Source organism: Macaca mulatta, chromosome 1 (genome assembly GCF_049350105.2).
Source record: "Macaca mulatta isolate MMU2019108-1 chromosome 1, T2T-MMU8v2.0, whole genome shotgun sequence".
In the NCBI taxonomy this organism is placed as follows: Eukaryota; Metazoa; Chordata; class Mammalia; order Primates; family Cercopithecidae; genus Macaca; species Macaca mulatta.
In genome coordinates this window covers 73,502,688-73,518,767 of record NC_133406.1, presented here as the reverse complement: position 1 = coordinate 73,518,767, position 16,080 = coordinate 73,502,688, and the positions used below count along the sequence as shown (strand labels likewise).

The 16,080-nt window shown below is 36.9% G+C and overlaps 1 protein-coding gene across 1 annotated transcript in view; it reads left to right on the top strand.

Moving 5' to 3' along the window:
- Positions 1–16,080, top strand: part of USH2A (usherin) — a 797,990-nt gene that overhangs the window by 635,024 nt on the left and 146,886 nt on the right. Inside the window, exons 50-54 of the mRNA XM_015116260.3 lie at positions 794–1,017; positions 4,234–4,438; positions 8,041–8,238; positions 8,783–8,937; positions 10,897–11,095. Of these exons, the coding sequence (XP_014971746.3) occupies positions 794–1,017; positions 4,234–4,438; positions 8,041–8,238; positions 8,783–8,937; positions 10,897–11,095 (981 nt within the window). The remainder of the gene's footprint in view (positions 1–793; positions 1,018–4,233; positions 4,439–8,040; positions 8,239–8,782; positions 8,938–10,896; positions 11,096–16,080) is intronic.

Below are 16,080 nucleotides of genomic sequence, written 5' to 3'. Positions count from 1 at the left end.
ATTAAACTGAATTTGGTGGGAGAAAATGTCTATCTGGTATCTCAGGTATATGTATCTTTCATTTAGATGTGGGGATCAGTGATCCTCTCTACCAGGTCTTTCTGCCTCTGTCCCCAGCCTGTCACCCATGTCTGTGATGGGTCTAGAGCAAAATGTGGCTCAAAAAATAGTGGCTGATTAGTGCACCTGATGAGTGAACATGCTCAGCTGAATAAATACCAAATCCATCTCATTAAGAAAGAATGGTTACCATTGCAGCTAAATTCACGAGAAGCAAATATTTGTACCCTAAATAAAGCTAAATAAAACTTGCACTGCTCCTTCTGCAGGGCTTCCAGTTCTAGGATGGTGCTACCTTTCCACTCTGGCTGGGCTCTCATCCCAGAGTACTTGAGTGACCTTTTCTCCCGTATGAATTTCTAGAGCTTTCTCAGAGTCCCTATAGTTTAACTAACCTTCCTTTGCAACAAGATGTTATCATCACGAAATGCACAGGCAGTTTTCGTGACAGAAATCCTATCTCTTTTTATGAAGCATGAGAGAAGTTTGGCCCAGCTGAATGATTTTCGAACACTTCCTCTTGTGTGTTCTTTTCCTAATTAGTGTCTAGTGCTCTTGGTAAGAAGGACCCTCACTGCACATTTAAATCACCTTGGTAGGGAAATGCTACCTTAGGTATTACACCATTTCAGCAACTGCCTGAGTCTGACATTTTTATACCAAACTTTATAGCAGCCTCAGTTTTCTTCCCTTTTTCTATTTCATATTCATATATAACATTTTATTGTCGCAGGGATGTTCTGTTGTGGGCAGGATTATGTGAATATGTCAGATACCATATGCTGCTCAGCTTCCAGTGGAGAGTCTAAAGCACATGTTAAAAAGAATGACCCAGTGCCAGTAAAATGCTGTGAGACTGAACTTATTCCAAAGAGCCAGAAATGCTGTAATGGAGTTGGATATAATCCTTTGAAATATGTTTGCTCTGACAAGATTTCAACTGGAATGATGATGAAGGTAATTGATAGAAAAGCTCTCGGAGGCGCTGATTTGACAATGGAAAGAGAAATACATTGTTCATAACTATTTTTCTAAAATAGGAATATAAAAACTCCTGTGTGCATTATTCATTTTCACATTACATCCATATTAATACCGAATGAGTTCGCTATGATTGATGTTATTGCAATGAATTCTAAAGGAATTAATAATGATTAGCTGTTCTCAGGGAGCTTTACCCAGCACTTCAGATTAGTGCAGGACTGAAAGTCTGTGTGCCGCTGAAAGAGCCAGCACAGGTCGTCTGGGGCCCCTGCATGGTGCCATTTCATGCCTGGGAGCACTGTGGATGGAGACGGGAGGAAATTCCCACTTCTTCTCCCTAACCCACCAGCCATCATCCACCACCTTCCTTTGATAGAGACCTTAGATCCAGCAAATTTGCTTAGTTGCACTTATATCATATTCCATTAGACAATGAAAGATGAGCAAATGCCTGTGTCAAAAGTGAGTGAATAGGCTTCTGTGTGTAATCACTTATGTTTTTATATAGTGATAGTTCGTACACAGCCATGTCATGTATGTGGGTATTAAACTTGACCCAGGACACCAGAAACCTATCAATTTAAGGAAAGAACCATGGACACTTTAAAAACAAACATGCTACCATGTTCTGTAGTAATTTGTCATCATAAGACCACTAAAAATGGGTGTCTTGGTCACAGACAGTGGAAGGTCACTTGTTCAATGAGGCAACTACACAGTAATTGTGTGGACCACATATACTTTGTACACTTTGGGATGTAAAATAACTCATGAGATTGTTGGAAGCCCTGCAAGCACTTTGTATCAATGAATGATTAATATTAATATAATACATAAGGTTGGTTAAATTATTATAATAAGGACAATATTTCTCCATGCTGAATCAAGTAGTGTGTTTTACATAATAATGTTCAGTCTGTAGGTTTTATTTTGTTTTCTGAAGACCTACCACTTGGAGACATTTATATCCTGTTCCAATGTGAAATGAATCACCATGGGATTTTTACATAGCTGGCCCATTAGGTCTTCCCTAAGCTATCAACTCAGGAATTCCTTTTACCTCTTTCCTGTGTTGTTTCCCCTGTTTTTTGTTTGTTTGTTTGTTTTGTTTTGTTTTTGTTTTTGTTTTTTCCTGTTTGTTTTTGTTTTTGTTTTTGGATTCCAAGTTTCATTCCATTTGGAGAATTATCTTCTTGTATATAGATGTATAGAGGGTAAATTTTTTGAGAGCTTAATGTATAAAAATACTATTATTTTACCCTCCAACAGGATTGATAGTTTGGTTGGATATACAATTCCAGGTTAAAAATTATGTCTACTCAGAATTTTGAGGCATTTCTGCATGTTTTAAGCTTCCACTGATATGTAGATTCCTATCTCTTTGTTGGTAACCATGTTTCTTTTCCTATGAAAGCTCTTGAAGATGTTCTCTTTATCCTGCTCCACTAAAATTTCATGACAGTGAACCTCTATGTGGAAGCTAGGATGGTTTCTTTTTGCATTTTGCATTTTGTTTTCCTTTTTTGTGATGAGAGCATTTAGGATCTACTGTCTTAGCAAATTTGTTTATTTTTAAATTTTTTACATTGCAATTCATTATGAGTTAGGCAGTTGTCTTCCAAGTAACATCTCTAGAACCGAAGCCCATTCCATCTTGTGATGCTTCACACGCAGCCCTTGGATCATAGTGGAAAGGGCGCAAGAGGGGACAATTGCACACAGGCAGTTCATACCTGGATATAGAGTACATCCTTTCTATGCACTAGTCACACAGACATATCTAGTCAGGTGGCTTCTCCTACTGCAGCCAGGTTTCAACATCCCATGTTCCCAGAGAGAAAAGGGAGACAGACATCACTGAGCACATTGCATTGTCTCTGCCACATTCATCTACTTTCCAGCTTCCAAAAAGGTATGCACTGTCTTGTGTGTATTATTTTCCTTCCTTTTTTCTTAGACTTTCAACATGTAAACCATTATTTTACTGTCATTTAGTTGGGCTTTTAGAGAATATATATATGTGTGTATGTGTGTATATATATACACACACACAAGCACACACACATGTGTATAGTGGGGTTCCATTTTTATAGTGTCATCTTGGCTCACTGCAACCTCTGCCTCCTGGATTCAAGTGATTCTCCTCCCTCAACCTGCCAAGTAGCTGGGATTACAGGTGCATGCCACCATACCCAGCTAATTTTTGTTTTTGGGGTAGTGACAGGATTTTGCCATGTTGGCCAGGCTGATCTCACACTCCTGACCTCAAGTGATCCACCCACCTCAGCCTCCCAAAGTGCTGGGATTATAGGCGTGAGCCACTGCACCCAGACCCACTACATATTTTTGAATTTATTATTTTGACCAACTTGGTAAGAATAATTCAACTTATTTTATGTAAGAGAGAGGTTGAATGGAGATCAATTTTAATAGCAAACAGTATTCTAAATACATTATGCTACTTATGTAAAGGAAAGGCAAAGTAGATCTCCACATTATAAAACTATTACCTTATTTATAGCTCCTGTAATTTGGGTTGGTTAAGTATGTAATTTCCTTGGGTTAAAACAAAGTGGTAGTTATAAAAAATCATAAAAAGTCTGGAAATTTGTCAGAGAAAATGTTTATAAGCATAAATAATTATAATTATAATGACAGTTCATGAAACATTTGTATTTTTTAAAACTTGGATCAGTAGTACTTCTAATGGGACTAACTTTTCCAACAACACAGGAAATGTAGATTCTCAAATATCAGTTCTTTATTTTCTCTAAAATTCCGTAGGAAAGTATCAAATAGCAAAAATGAAATATTTGTAGTGTGAATACTAAGTTTAAAGACTTATCGGTGTTATCTCATTTGAGTCACACAACAAACCTTGGTGTAAATTTTGTCTCCATTTTTCCCACTGAAGAAGCCGAGGTTTTGAGAACATACGTGACTTCCTCAAGGTTACAGAGCTGGGAAGTTGCAAAACTGAAATTTTAATCCCAATCTGTGTCGTTTCAAAGTCATTTTTCTTTCTAGTATACAAACTGCCTTCATTTCTTTTTATAAATTTTGAAATATTCATTCATCAAGTGGAGGAAAAAATTCATTTGAAAGTCATAAAAGCCTACCCTATGTACGTCTAAATGAAATTTTTAAATACTCCTCTCTCTCTCTTCTCACCCCTGCCACTTGATTCAGGAAACCAAAGACTGCAGGACCCTCTGCCCAGCATCTGTGGAAGCCACAGCACATTGTGGCAAGTGTGACTTCAACTTTACCAGCCACATTTGCACTGTGATAAGAGGGTCTCACAATTCCACAGGGAAGGCATCAATTGAAGAAATGTGTTCATCTGCCGAAGAAACCATTCATACAGGGAGTGCAAACACGTACTCTTACACAGGTAACAGAAAACAAGCTGTCTGCCCATGGCTTAATGGGGTTAGTGAGAAGCCGCTGAAAATGCAACTTTATTTCACTCTGACATCAACTATCCTTAAACTGGTATCAATACATTCCATCATACTTTGAAGCCAGCTAGTTACAAGGTAATTAAAGGCATAATCTGGATGTATTCAAAGTCAGTAGTTTAAAATGTGTTAAAGTCTAACTTTAAACAAGGTTGTATTCCATATTAAGGTAAATCTGTGGAGATATCTGTGACCTTTACTGCTATATCCAGTTAATTCACAATAAACCCAGTTTTCTTTTTCAAAAGCTACAATGCAGCTTTCACTAAATGTATTGAATGAATATTGCTATACTCTCAAGCAGAAAGAAGGATGGACCTGTCTGATTAATAATAAAATCTAACAGTGCTATTCTGAGGACGAGGTAAACCCAAGCATGACGTTTCTCCAAGATGGCTGGTCATCTTGAAAACAATAACCTTTGCAGTTTTTGTAAATATTAATTTCTACATACCATCTTGACTCTGCTGAATTAGTCCAAAATGGTGGTTCTTAGTTTTGGCTGAGCATTGTGAGAAACACTGTTAAGTTTAGAATTATCTCTAAAATAGTTCTGCCATCAATTAAATTTGTGTTATTCATCCATTTACTTAAGTCCCTACAAAATGTGTTCTTGTTTTTTGAAAAGTCAAGTGTGTGTGTGTGTGCGCGCGCGTGTGTGTGTGCGCGCATGTGTGTGTATCATCTATCATCTTGATTAAATAGAATCCATTTAAGTGACATAATTTGAGCAAGCTAAGGTTACATAAACAAGCAAAACATTGCTCCATTCTATCATGAATCATCATTCTGCTTTACTCAACCAAGGGGCGATAATGGCTAACCTCAAGAGTGCAGAAAGTAAGGTAGGCTACTGAGATAAAAGAAAGAAGATTAAGAAGGGAAGAAAGGAACAGAGATAAGGTTGATTGAACATTATTTAGTCTCAATGTTATACTAAGTACTTTAAAACCTTATCTCAGTTACCCACAAAGCAATCATATAAATATGATCATTTAACACATGGGGAAACTGAGGCTCAGATCTGTAAAAGTAACTCTCCATGAGAAAGAAACATATTCAAATAATGCCATCTTCAAAAGGGACAGATTTTGAAGACTCCAAGTGGTATAGGAGCTCCTTTAAGAGTGCTCCAAATGCACTTTGAGCTGTTCTTCCACCTGAAATGTCCTCATTTATCATCCTACTCAAGGCTTAGGTCAAGATTCATGTCCTCAGTTGGCAGTCCCTGTGCTGCTATGGCGCATTGTTCACAAAGCTCACTAGCTTTCTCATGTGTCATATGGATTTGAACACTTGTTCCAACTCTTCTATTAGATTGAAACATCCTTATGAATAGGGCATTTTTGTTTACCTTTACTTCGTTATTTGGATTTAGAACACTATACAAGCAAAAAAACTTCTTGGAATGAATTTAATTAGGAAAGGCCTTAGATAGAGGACAATTTGTCCAACCTTCTATTATGTTCCCAGTCCCAGTTATAGATTTAAGTCATGGACTTTCATTTTAAAATTATTGAGTTTCCATCTAAGAGAGTTCTCTACTTTTATCTGCCCCCTTGTAATCAAGATCAAGATTTTGAAGGGCTTTTAATACATACTTGCAATAGCCCTCTCCAGAAGTGAATAGATGTTTCCACCTACTGATATAATGGTATGAGGGCTTTTAAAATCCTTATTTCAGATTGCTTTGCCTGCAGAAAATACTGTAAATGGAATATCAAAAACAACAAACTGTTCTTTTTCGTGAAAGATGTTCAGTACACAAGTGGTGCTATGATAATTCCATTGAGAACAATTTAGACTAAGTCAGACTCTTTTCGAAACTTACACTTGAAAGCTGACAATACCAGTGCTGACAAAAATTTATTCGTTCATGCAATCATTTATTTATCAAAAAGTATTTATTAAATGCATACTAATAACTAGTCACTGCATTAGGACTAGCAGCTATGATGACAAACAATAATTTTCACTGGGATTTGAGCCTTATATGAAGAAAGAAGGAAGCAGCAAATGAGATTTGAAATGATGATGTGGGCTTTAGGATACAGAATTACAGTCATTACCAATGAGTAGTTTAATTTGCTGTAGCAGAAATGTAAAACATATTGACCAGCTGAGGGTAGGTAGAAGGTCTAGGCAACTGAATTGCACAAGGTCATTCAGGGATCCAGAATCCAGAATGGCAACCAAAGGTATGTGATTTTTCTCTTTAAAAAATGATGCGGAAGTTGCCCATGTCTTTCTACACTCCTTCAAGTATTGAGATCTGAGTCATGTGACCACTACGAGCTACAAAGAAAACTGGCAAATGTGATTTTCTAATTAGGAGCCCTCTGACCAGGATGGAAGGGAGAACTGGGGAGCCATGGTAGCCATCACAGGCAACAAGTGGCAGATACCCTTTGAGCAGAGAAAATGGAAAAGAAAGATAATGCTTTATATTTGCAGAGAAATCTGCATTTTATGAAGTTCTGCCCCATAATTTATTGCATTTTATTTTCATATTAATTCTATACAGTGGGCGGGGAAGGGTTTATTGTAAGGAGATGTATATAAGGGGAATGTGACCCAATTAATCCAAGCATAGGGACTGAGAATTAACTCCATGTCCAATGGAGATGAGCAGCTGACCACGCAGCCAAGGAAGAAGGCCTCCTTTTCTGATGCTCAATCTGAGAAAGAGTCATCCAGAAGCTACCATACAAAAATACATACATACTCCAAATTCATCAAATTAGAGACATGGAAAATAAATTTAAATAATTAAACTTTCAAGTAAGTTTTTTTGGGGAAACATGTAGCATTGGTATTTCCGAAGTTATTAAAGCTTAAATGGAACTAAGACTTTGGGGACACCACTGAATCACATGAGTGTTCATCGGATACAATTTTTGCCAGTTTGGAAGGCTCAGCAGGCTTGGTTTTATTGTTTTAGTAAAGTTGGTTGTTTGGTATTTTGGTTTTCAATTCTGGCTTTTGTGGAAGAGGGAAGGAACTAGATAGCAGAGTATGCTCTCATTTTTATTCACTGACATGGTACCATGATAAACTAAGTTTCAAATCCTGTGTGTTGTAATAACATTATAATCCATATGATTTTAAAATGTTTAAGTAATATTAGCAAAGTAATAGAAAGTAATAATTTATAAGTTCTATGATACTAAAACTATAAAAGAATGTTGGCAAGCCTGTCTCATGTAGGAATCAAAAGTACATGAATTTGTGAAGCATTAAATCTTCTTATACTTTATTCCGGGGCTTTTATTTTTCATTTATTTAATATATCCCTCCTTCTGCTCAGAAACGGGGAATTCCATTCTGTATAATTCCGTATCCCTGAATCTAATAAACACTTTAAGTGTTACTTATATTTAGAAAATAAAGATATTAGAGTTTTATTTATATACAAAGGGTTTAGAGCATTAAAACAAATTTTTTAAATGTCTGAAGTTTTTGATATTCACTTTTAGTATGATGGTTAAAAAATGAAAATAAGAGAAACCTGCCTGTCTATTTTTTCTCTTTCCAGTTGTGAACCTCAAGCCCTACATGATATATGAGTACAGGATTTCTGCATGGAACAGCTATGGGCGAGGACTGAGCCAAGCTGTGAGAGCCAGAACAAAAGAAGATGTGCCTCAAGGAGTGAGTCCCCCTACATGGACCAAAATAGACAATCTGGAAGATACAATTGTCGTAAACTGGAGAAAACCTATACAATCAAATGGTATTGAGCTACCTTTAAAATACAAATGACAAAAATCCCATAAATTAATAAGAAAATCAAAATGAGTATAATCTACATGTAATTGCCCTATGCATCTAACCACTAGAAAACTATGTTCTGACAAAGGGAACTTTAAATATGTGCCGACTAATCACTCACTTTGTGGTGTAGCTCTCGTAAATTTTTAGCTTAAATAAATGAATAAAATAGAAGTAAAAGTTCCTTGAATCCCAGAATATAACTGAGCTGCTTTCAAATAAGCAAGGCATATTCAGAGAAGGCAAAAGAGTTTTAATATTGAAAGTAAATTTGTTTCATAGTGAAAGGAAATAAACATAAATGATTCTTTGATCATCTATGTCAAGAATCCCTCTCTTCTATAATAGTATAATTAGGAACTGCTTGAGATAGCAATATAATAGGAAATTAAAATTAAATAAAGCTATAGTATTGCATTTCATTCGAACACTAAGACTTGTAAGTTGTTTGCAAATAGTTAAAATGATACGACATTCAAATGCAGTCATTTTTCTACTTCTTTTAGGTCCTGTTATTTACTACATTCTTCTTCGAAATGGAATTGAACGCTTTCGGGGAACATCATTGAGTTTCTCTGATAAAGAGGGAATTCAACCATTTCAGGAATATTCATATCAGCTGAAAGCTTGCACGGTTGCTGGCTGTGCCACCAGTAGCAAGGTAACAGGAGTTGGCCTAAACTCTGGGCAAAGGGGTTCAGCGTGAAGATTATGTGAACATAGTGTTAACCAGGGTGTTCATGTGTCCCCTTAACTGAGTGCTAATACCTAGGCCTGGAAGGAGAGATCATTGCAAGGGAGATTTATCCAAATATCAATCTTGTGTTAATGAAAAACAAGTGAAATCTTGAAGCAGTACCACCTTTTCTTCCACATCCTTTCCTTACCAACCAATTTTAGGTCATCTATAAATCTATAAAAATGTCCAAATCATTATTCAGTTAAAGAAAATTTCTATTTAAATATGATATGAACAAAAATTGCCTGATTTTGAAAAATGAAGACAAGGGCAAAAAACCCTGGCACGGAAAATGAATTGTTCCAAGGCTTCTGCTATAGCCTTGTCAAGAAATAATGAAGACCTGAATTCAGGCAGCAGAGGTCAGAACCGAGAATACAGAAAGATACAACAGACGTGGGGGATAGAATCTACAGAACTTGGTACTCAACTATATTTACAGAAATAAAAGGAAAGAATCATGGATATTTTCAAATATCTGCTTGAGTAATTTGTGGATCATGGTGTTATTCTGCAAGAAAATTTTTAAAAAAGAGAAAAATGTTAAAGGTAAAAGAATAAGATTCTGTTTTGTTAAGTTTCGTAAAAAATATATTTAAAGAGAAGGATCAGATAGCAGAGTGGTGGAAGCAGATAGTACTTGGCACTTCATGTGAAAATATCTAGTCAGAAACCAGATTGAGAAGTGACAGAAGTTTCTAGAAAGATCTCTGTGGGAAGTTGAAGTAATGAGTATAAATATGGACATGGAAGGAGACTAGAGAGACACAAATACGGAATACCGTGGATGATGAGCACTGGGGAATGCTATCAAATGAAAAAGGAAGAAAAGCTCACAAAGAAGACTGGAAATAAACAATCAAACAATGTAGGAGCAAACTAAAGAAAGGGACATTTCACAGAAGCCAACCTTGATAAGGGAAGCCCAGGAGGAAACAAACTTACACAGAGTAGCTCTGATTCTTTTCATATGCTTGAAACTTTAGAAGAACAACATCTTTGCACACTGTGCAAGAGCCATCCAAATGAAGCATTCAGTCACACTGCTCAGCCACAGTGCAAGAATGCAACATTTTGTTCAACAGACCTCTAGAAACCTTTCTGAGTGAGCCACCATTTAGATAGATGGCAGCTGATTGGCCCAATCCAAAGTTATTAGTCCTAGAACAATTCCATGCTTTTTACATAGGCACAACTCATGCCTGCTACATGCAAAGCAATTGTTTACGAAGTGAAAAAAATTAACTCTGTGAAAAAAGATAGCCAATTTGTGTCCAAAACTATGTTTTGACAATATTGACTAAATAGTTGCTTTATTTATTTATTTTTTTCTTCTCACTTGTTTCTTTATTTAGAAAGTTGGTGCAGACACTGTAAAGTCATCCTAGGTATCATGAGAAGAGTACTGAAATGTCTGCCCATTTATTCTGTTCAGAGCATGTTATATGCAAGCAAGTTCAGATGTGGGTTTTGCTCCATATTTACTGGTGCTTAAAATGTACGAAATCAGGCTGTTAAAATGCAAAGACACTGATGGGCCATATGGAAGAGAGTTATCAAGAGTTCTCTAGTAAGACAGTCTGCCAGCCAGATTTTACTTGTTTAAACACTGAGGGCTGCACTCTGCCATCAAAATTGTTGTTGAACCTGTTGTGATAAATGGTACTGTGAGACTTATGTAATATATTCAAGGTCAGATTTCATTGTTTAAATAGGATGGGAGGGGAAAAAAAATGGAAAAAAGGGGACTGCTTCTCCAAACCCCTGCTAATGATATGCCAGGCCAGACAACAACATTTTAAAACAAAAGTGACATTCTCATTGATCAGGATAGCTAGTGTACTATTACAATAAATTGCTGCTTAATTCCTATGTCTTCAGGTAGTTGCAGCTACTACCCAAGGAGTTCCGGAGAGCATCCTGCCACCAAGAATCACAGCCCAAAGTGCAGAGGCTCTGCATCTGAGCTGGAGTGCCCCTGAGAAACCAAACGGTGTCATTAAAGAGTACCAGATCAGCCAGGCTGGGAAAGGTCTCATCCACACTGACACCACTGACAGGAGACAGCATACGGTCACAGGTGAAAAAACAAAACAAAAAAAGAAAATCCTACTGGAGGAGTCTGTCATTGTGGTTAGGGGGGCAGAGCATCCCAGGGGTGTGTGTTTGATATATGAGGTCACTTCGAAAGGACGTGTTCTCTTGACATATGGTCAGGTCCCACTTATCCATGCTAATAGAAGAGCCCACACTGGCAGCAATACGCCACAACAGCAGATAACTTCAGAAATAATTTATATTTGGCCTTGATATGCATTATGTGAAGGGTTTTTGCATCAGTATTAACTTTTTTTTTTTTTCAAACAAACAGTAAGATGCATTTTCATTCCCCAAGGATATATTCATAGACAAGGGGACTAGGATAGCCAAGAATATACTGGAAGACAGGGGAAAATCAGCCAGAGGTTAACATTTGTCTATCAAGTGGATAGTTAATACACAGGACTAGTTGACAGTGGAGTCATTGTGACAGTTTGTTAGTATTAGGAATGTTAATTAATAGCAATTGTGTTTTTTAAATTTATTATAATGTTTATTATCATTAGCTTTAGTAATATACTATTAGTACAGTACAATGATATGTTAGGTAATTGCTAGTAGTGATTATGATAATAATTAACAGGTTTTAGCTTAAATGCCACTTCTGAAGGGAAGAGAATCATTTTCTGACTCACTTGGTTGAATAGCTTCTCTAACACGCCACATCACTTTGTTTTATTTTCACCATAGACCTCTCACTGCCTGATATTTTAGTGTTTGTTTTTTGTCTTTTTATGCCTCTCCACACTTGAACATAGGCTTCAAAAGAGGAGGAACCTTATCTACTTGTTCAGTGTTGTACCTCTAGCACTTATAGTCCTGAACACAGTAATAGGAGCTAAATAAATGTTGGGGAAAGAAATGAATTTAGTATGTACCAGATGCTGTCCTAAGCACTTTGCATGCACTACTATGCAATTTGATTCTCCATCACCAACCTAAGATGTAGAGTGAATTTACTACCTTCATTTTACAGAAAAGAATACTTTGAGAAGTTAAGTCATTTATTCATTACTCGAGTCTACTGAATCATCCCGAACAACCCTGTTAAATTTAAATTCTAAGACCATGGACAAAATTGTATAAACTTTCCCTTTTTTCCCATTGTCAGACACCTCCTTCCAAGGCTTCCTGAGTGGATGGACCTCCTTCCATTGAACTGCACTTTTTGCAGGGGGTGTTGATAGCACAGATAATGAAACTCGCAGAAAAGTGCAGAAAGGCCTTGGAAAAATGTGCCTGATGTTTTCTAAGAAGAGACACAGGTTATACTTACACAGGGTAGCAAAATAAATTCATCAGTTTTCACTCTTAAATTCCACAATTCCCTAACACATAAGCAAGGATTCACTGGCAAAATCTCCAGTATTTTTCCAAAAGGGCCATAAACCTGCAGAAAGTGCTTAATACAACTCGTGGACTGGCACATTGTATTCCCTATCTCAAGATCCTGGACTAAATTAATAACAGTATTGAGGCTGAGTGCGATGGCCTGTAATCTCAGCACTTTGGGACGTCGAGGCAGCCAGATCACCTGAGGTCAGGAGTTCGAGACCAGCCTGGACAACATGGCAAAACCTCGTCTCTACTAAAATACAAAAACTAGTTGGGCGTGGTGGCGTGCATCTGTAATCCCAGCTACTCAGGAGGCTGAGGCAGGAGAATCACTTGAACCTGGGCGGCAGAGGTGGCAGTGAGCTGAGATTGCACCACTGCACTCCAGCCTGGGCAACAGAACGAGACTTTGTCTCAAAAAAAAAAAGATAATGGGGTTGGAAAAAGCCCTCATATTTAAATGATCAAATTCATTTCTTTTATCTTATTTTACTTGAAGTGGAAATCATCACAAGTGATTGAAATAATGGTGTTTTACATAATAAAACCTTACTTCTATGTGGTGCTTTATCATTTAAAGAAACATTTGCATTTTGAATTCTCTGACTCTCATCACATCCTTGTAAGAGATGTTTTTAATAATCATATTTGAAAGATGAAGAAGAAAGCCGACCTACTCAGCATATCCAAGGCATTCACTGCCTCTATCTGAAAGGAAATCAGAATATCATTTCATTCTCCCCAAAATGAATTGCCAGCTTGCAGTTTTCCAGATAGTACACTAAGTGGTCTAAAATAAGACTGCTGCTCTTAAGATGCTCTCACGTATAGGGAAGACTGACAAGAAAATAAATAACTGAAAGCAGAACTCTGTACAGGATGCAGTGGTGAAAAATCAAACGAATCACTTGGAGTAAGCAATGGGATGTTAATTACAGGGTTTTGAAAACCAAGTTAAGGCACATTAAGACTGTACCAGTAAAGGTTTCACAATACTTGAGATATAAGGCTAAAGAAATTTCTTCTTGTAGTACCTATCAACTTAACCAGCATCAGCTTTGAATTGTTGCCACTGTATTGGTTTGCATTTTTTAGAAATCAGCATTTATACACCAACAGACTAAATTCAATTGTAATGTTCAAACCAACAGGATTGATAGCCTCATTAATTATAAAATAATTGCAAAGATTTTTCTTTAAATAACTTCACCCTACCAGTTCTTCCTTTCATTGACATTTTTAATGGCTACTTTTATGTCAGAGTAGATTTCATACACATATCTTGGTGCCAGAAATCCTATTATAGGAATAAATAGTTTAAGGTTTTTTAATATGATTTTAATTTTTACTTAACAGTAAAAATCATAATCTGGTAAAAGTCTTTAGGAGTCATTTGACCAATCTCCCTGTTCTACTTTTGTTTTGTTGTGTTGTGTTTTTAATTTCTATGGATATTGTTTTAATTAGATTTAGAGAGTATTTCACTCGTCCAATACAGCCCTAAATAGGGATTTCTTTGTAGAATAAAGAAATACGTCCTCATTCAGCAAAACCTTACCAAGTACAGAGCCTCCTATATGTAGTTCTTTGGGGACAGGAATGGTGCTAGGAATTAGGTAATCTGAAACCTGAGATCTATATAATGTTACTCATCTGCCCAGGAAAATTCAGTTCCACGGTTAGCTGACTGACCAAATGTAGTACTGAAGTATTTTATGGTGTGAATGACTGTTTTATTGAGTTCATGGAATGAACTAAAATAATCACATTTCTTTTCTATTTCATCTTAAATGTTTGATGGAAATGCTGCCTGAACTCCCTAGGATAAATGTTTTGGTTTTCTCATCATTTCCAAAAGCTTGGCATTCCCTGAGCAACAGAGCACTAATAAAGCTGTAGCACTCGTTGTCCCAGAGCCTGGAAATCTAGGTCCTTAGGAATGACAGGAGGGAAAGGGAGCACCTTGCCTCAGCCCCATTGTCTCCATGCTTATTTTTAATTACCTCAAAGCTTTAGAAACATGATCCCGTAAATGCTTTGTGGGAATAGTGGCGAATGCACTCATCATGTGAAATCCATAAATTGCTTATAATCCTCTCAAGATGTTAAAAAAAGCATTAAGTAATTGAAGACAGGAAGTCCTCAGTTAATTATTTAGAGGTGTTATCAATGCTTTAAGTAAACTGAAGCGTTTTCTGCTATCTCACTGAGCTGAATACCATGGGGACGAAGGAGTAGCAGCCATCATCTTCTCATATTCACTAATGCAAACAGCGCATGGCAGCTTGTCAATAAAAGACCTTTTCATATCATTTATTACTAAACACATCCACCATCCTGTACAGAACAATTTGGACATCAGTTATGGCATTGTTTCACTTTGGGCTACCTCTACATTATACGTGGGCCTCCTAATGTGAGTTTAGGAATAGAAGAAAGGATTAACTAAATAATTAAGGCCACTGAGAAAAAAATGAATTAGTTGTGTCCTGTTTAGCATCAACTATAATAAGGACCTGTGTGTCTCTTAACTCTGGGAAAACTATTTTCCAAAATAATTAATTAAAAGTTACTCATCATTGCATTTCATTTAAAAGGAAAAACCCACCAGCATTAAATTAGCAAGGAAAGAATAATTTACTTTCCTTTCTCATCTTCCTAGAAGTTAATGAAAACTTTGTGTGCTAAATAGCATAAACTCTAACAATGCTGGTTGTAGCAGAAAATGTAATACTAATGTTATACTGAGAAAGATACCTTACACTTCACTTTTTTTTTTTTTTTTTTTTTTTTTTTTTTGAGACGGAGTCTCGCTCTGTCGCCCAGGCTGGAGTGCAGTGGCCAGATCTCAGCTCACTGCAAGCTCCGCCTCCCGGGTTCAGACCATTCTCCTGTCTCAGCCTCCTGAGTAGCTGGGACTACAGGCGCCCGCCACCTCGCCCGGCTAGTTTTTTGTATTTTTTAGTAGAGACGGGGTTTCACCGTGTTAGCCAGGATGGTCTCGATCTCCTGACCTAGTGATCCGCCCGTCTCGGCCTCCCAAAGTGCTGGGATTACAGGCTTGAGCCACCGCGCCCGGCCACACTTCACTTTTGAAAAAGAGAAAACATACTTTAACCATCAATACAACAAAATGTAGAAATTCTTCATAAGGGATTTTATTCTTAGATAACTCTGCTAGGTGTTCCCATATTATCTTTGCTCTCATAGTAATTATCACATTTTATTCTAATAGCCTTTCCTCTTGTCTCTGTTCCACAATTAGTAATAGGTAATGCTTTTTAAGTACAGAGACAGTAGCTTCCTGTTTGCCATTGTGTTCCTGGTACCTATCACATTACTTAATATATTCACAGAGTGTTTGTTGAATGAATAAATACTGAATAGTAAACTAGTATTTGACTACATTCTGTTTCAAATGGAGATAAAAATGCCACTGTCAAACATATCTAAATCTCAGACAGATCTGGCAACAAAATTGTGGGGTCCAGTGCAAAATGAAAATTCAGGCCCCTTGTTCAGAAATCATTAAAATGTCAAGACAATGAAAGCAGAGCATAGAAGTAAGCTCACATGTTTCCAAGCATGGCACCTTGTTTGATTGCACAGTCGAAAGTCCACAAATCCAAC